Source organism: Belonocnema kinseyi, chromosome 5 (assembly GCF_010883055.1).
Source record: "Belonocnema kinseyi isolate 2016_QV_RU_SX_M_011 chromosome 5, B_treatae_v1, whole genome shotgun sequence".
Taxonomy (NCBI): domain Eukaryota; kingdom Metazoa; phylum Arthropoda; class Insecta; order Hymenoptera; family Cynipidae; genus Belonocnema; species Belonocnema kinseyi.
Window position 1 is genome coordinate 45,257,065 of NC_046661.1, and position 1,932 is coordinate 45,258,996.

Sequence of the window (1,932 nt, forward strand, 5' to 3'; positions counted from 1 at the left end):
AATGCGGGGGCGCAGTGGTCCACAGGCGCTCTCTGTGTTGGATTGCTCCGCTCCTAACTGCGGAGAATCAATGTTTTCTCGATACTCATATGTCGTGCGTTTACTGCCTGAATCAGGAGGGACCCTGAAGAATTAAACGGCTGTAGTTCTGTTTTCGAACCGATAGAGGTTTATTCCACGTAGACGGTATTGGTTCTACAATGTCTGGTAGCCCCCTCTACCCAGGTTTTTTTATGTAAGAAGCTTTATTTCAAATAATACCTAAGCTGATGCTTTCAAGGATCTTAATTGTAATTGAGCCTATGTATAAAGAACTATTTTTCCCTGTGCCTACTTCGAAATTTTGTTTAATTAGTAATATCATTTTTACCGTAAAGTACACGTGTAATCGAACTCTGATGAACATAACTTAATGAAGATAATTAAAGTACAAAATACTACCTCAATTAAAATAGATATAATGGTTTGATGAATGTAATTTTCAGGTAATGTGGCAACGTTGTAAACCTTAGGAGCTTATTCATATGCAAGAAACTTTTCGTCTCAACTCATCGGTCGATAACTGCACATCGATTCCTAACTTACCAGCCCTGCTTTGCAAGCGGTTAGTATGTGAATTCGCCTCCATCTTCTTTTCAAGTGCGATCTAAAGAAAACCTTTTTGGCTCTCTGCAGGTATCTATTGAAACTCAAGTTCTAAATGATACCAACTTTCATTTGAGCCGCAACTTGAACGAACCCCCAGTTTTTTTTGTAAGTTGCTACAACCTTTAAATTACCTTAACGTACAAAATTTTGGCCAATTTCTTGCAATTTTGATGCAAGGTATCTGCAATATTTGTGAGTTTGAAGCCTTATAAAAAATGCCCCAACTTTTCAACAAGGTTGATAACCTTATAGTGTAAGCTTGCTGAAGCCTCAAGTGCTGTCTTAGTGAATATATTAAATAGGGAAATCAATGTTGTTGAAACCTGATATAACGATGTAAGTAGTACATGCCAAAATTCAATTTTCCTTTCGTCAATGTATGTTTCTTCAAAAAGGAATATGAGACTAAAAATCCACTAATTGTAAGAAAAGTGTCCACTGCATACATTGCCAGTGCCAACACAATATTTAAATATAGAGGAAACTGCAAGCAGAAAGAGTGTCATATTAGGACTTTGTTTTTATTATCATTTCTGTAATTATTACATAAGATTAGTTCATGATTTTAAAAAGGTTTTAATTGATCATTATATGAGTACATAATATTTTTACGTTATTTTAATATAACAAAAGACACCTATAGCATCTGAGATCGTTAATATTGTTTATTAAATACCGTTTCAAAGCATCATTAGTCAAGGGATTTTAGTTATTTCAACCAATTCTTAGGCGTTCGTTTTTTTACAGAAAATTGTATTTGAATGATTACACCGGCACACAAAAAAGTGGTCTGTCCGACAGACTGCACTAGCATATCTATATGTTTCTGGGGTCGCCGAATTCGAATCCTGTGTCCAAATAACCAAGTTGGCTCGTATTTTTCTGAAAAACGAAAAAATAGACGTAAAATCGACAAAAACAGCGATTTTTCTGGTATATTTGTGCAAAAAATATATATTTTCTCGCCCGGTGAACTTAAGCAACATATTTATATATCTTTTGGATCGCTGAATTCGAATCTGAGGTCCAAATAACTAATTTGGCTCATACTTTTTCAAAAATCGCAAAAATAGACGTAAAATCGGCGAAAACTGCGATTTTTCTTGTATACTTTTGCAACAAAAAAAATGTTTCATGCTCGGTGGTCTAAATTAGCATATCTTCATGTTTCTGGGGTCACTGGGTCCGAATTCGTGGTCAAAATAACCCAGTTGGCTCATATTTGATCGAAAAATGCAAAAAAAGTGGTAAAATCGACGAAAACAGCGGTTTTTCATGCATATT

The 1,932-nt window shown here is 35.0% G+C and overlaps 1 protein-coding gene across 1 annotated transcript in view; it reads right to left on the reverse strand.

The window, feature by feature from the left end:
• LOC117173629 (nose resistant to fluoxetine protein 6-like) overlaps nt 1-1,932 on the reverse strand; it is a 73,782-nt gene that overhangs the window by 46,089 nt on the left and 25,761 nt on the right. Inside the window, exon 4 of the mRNA XM_033362270.1 lies at nt 996-1,132. Within this exon, the coding sequence (XP_033218161.1) occupies nt 996-1,132 (137 nt within the window). The remainder of the gene's footprint in view (nt 1-995; nt 1,133-1,932) is intronic.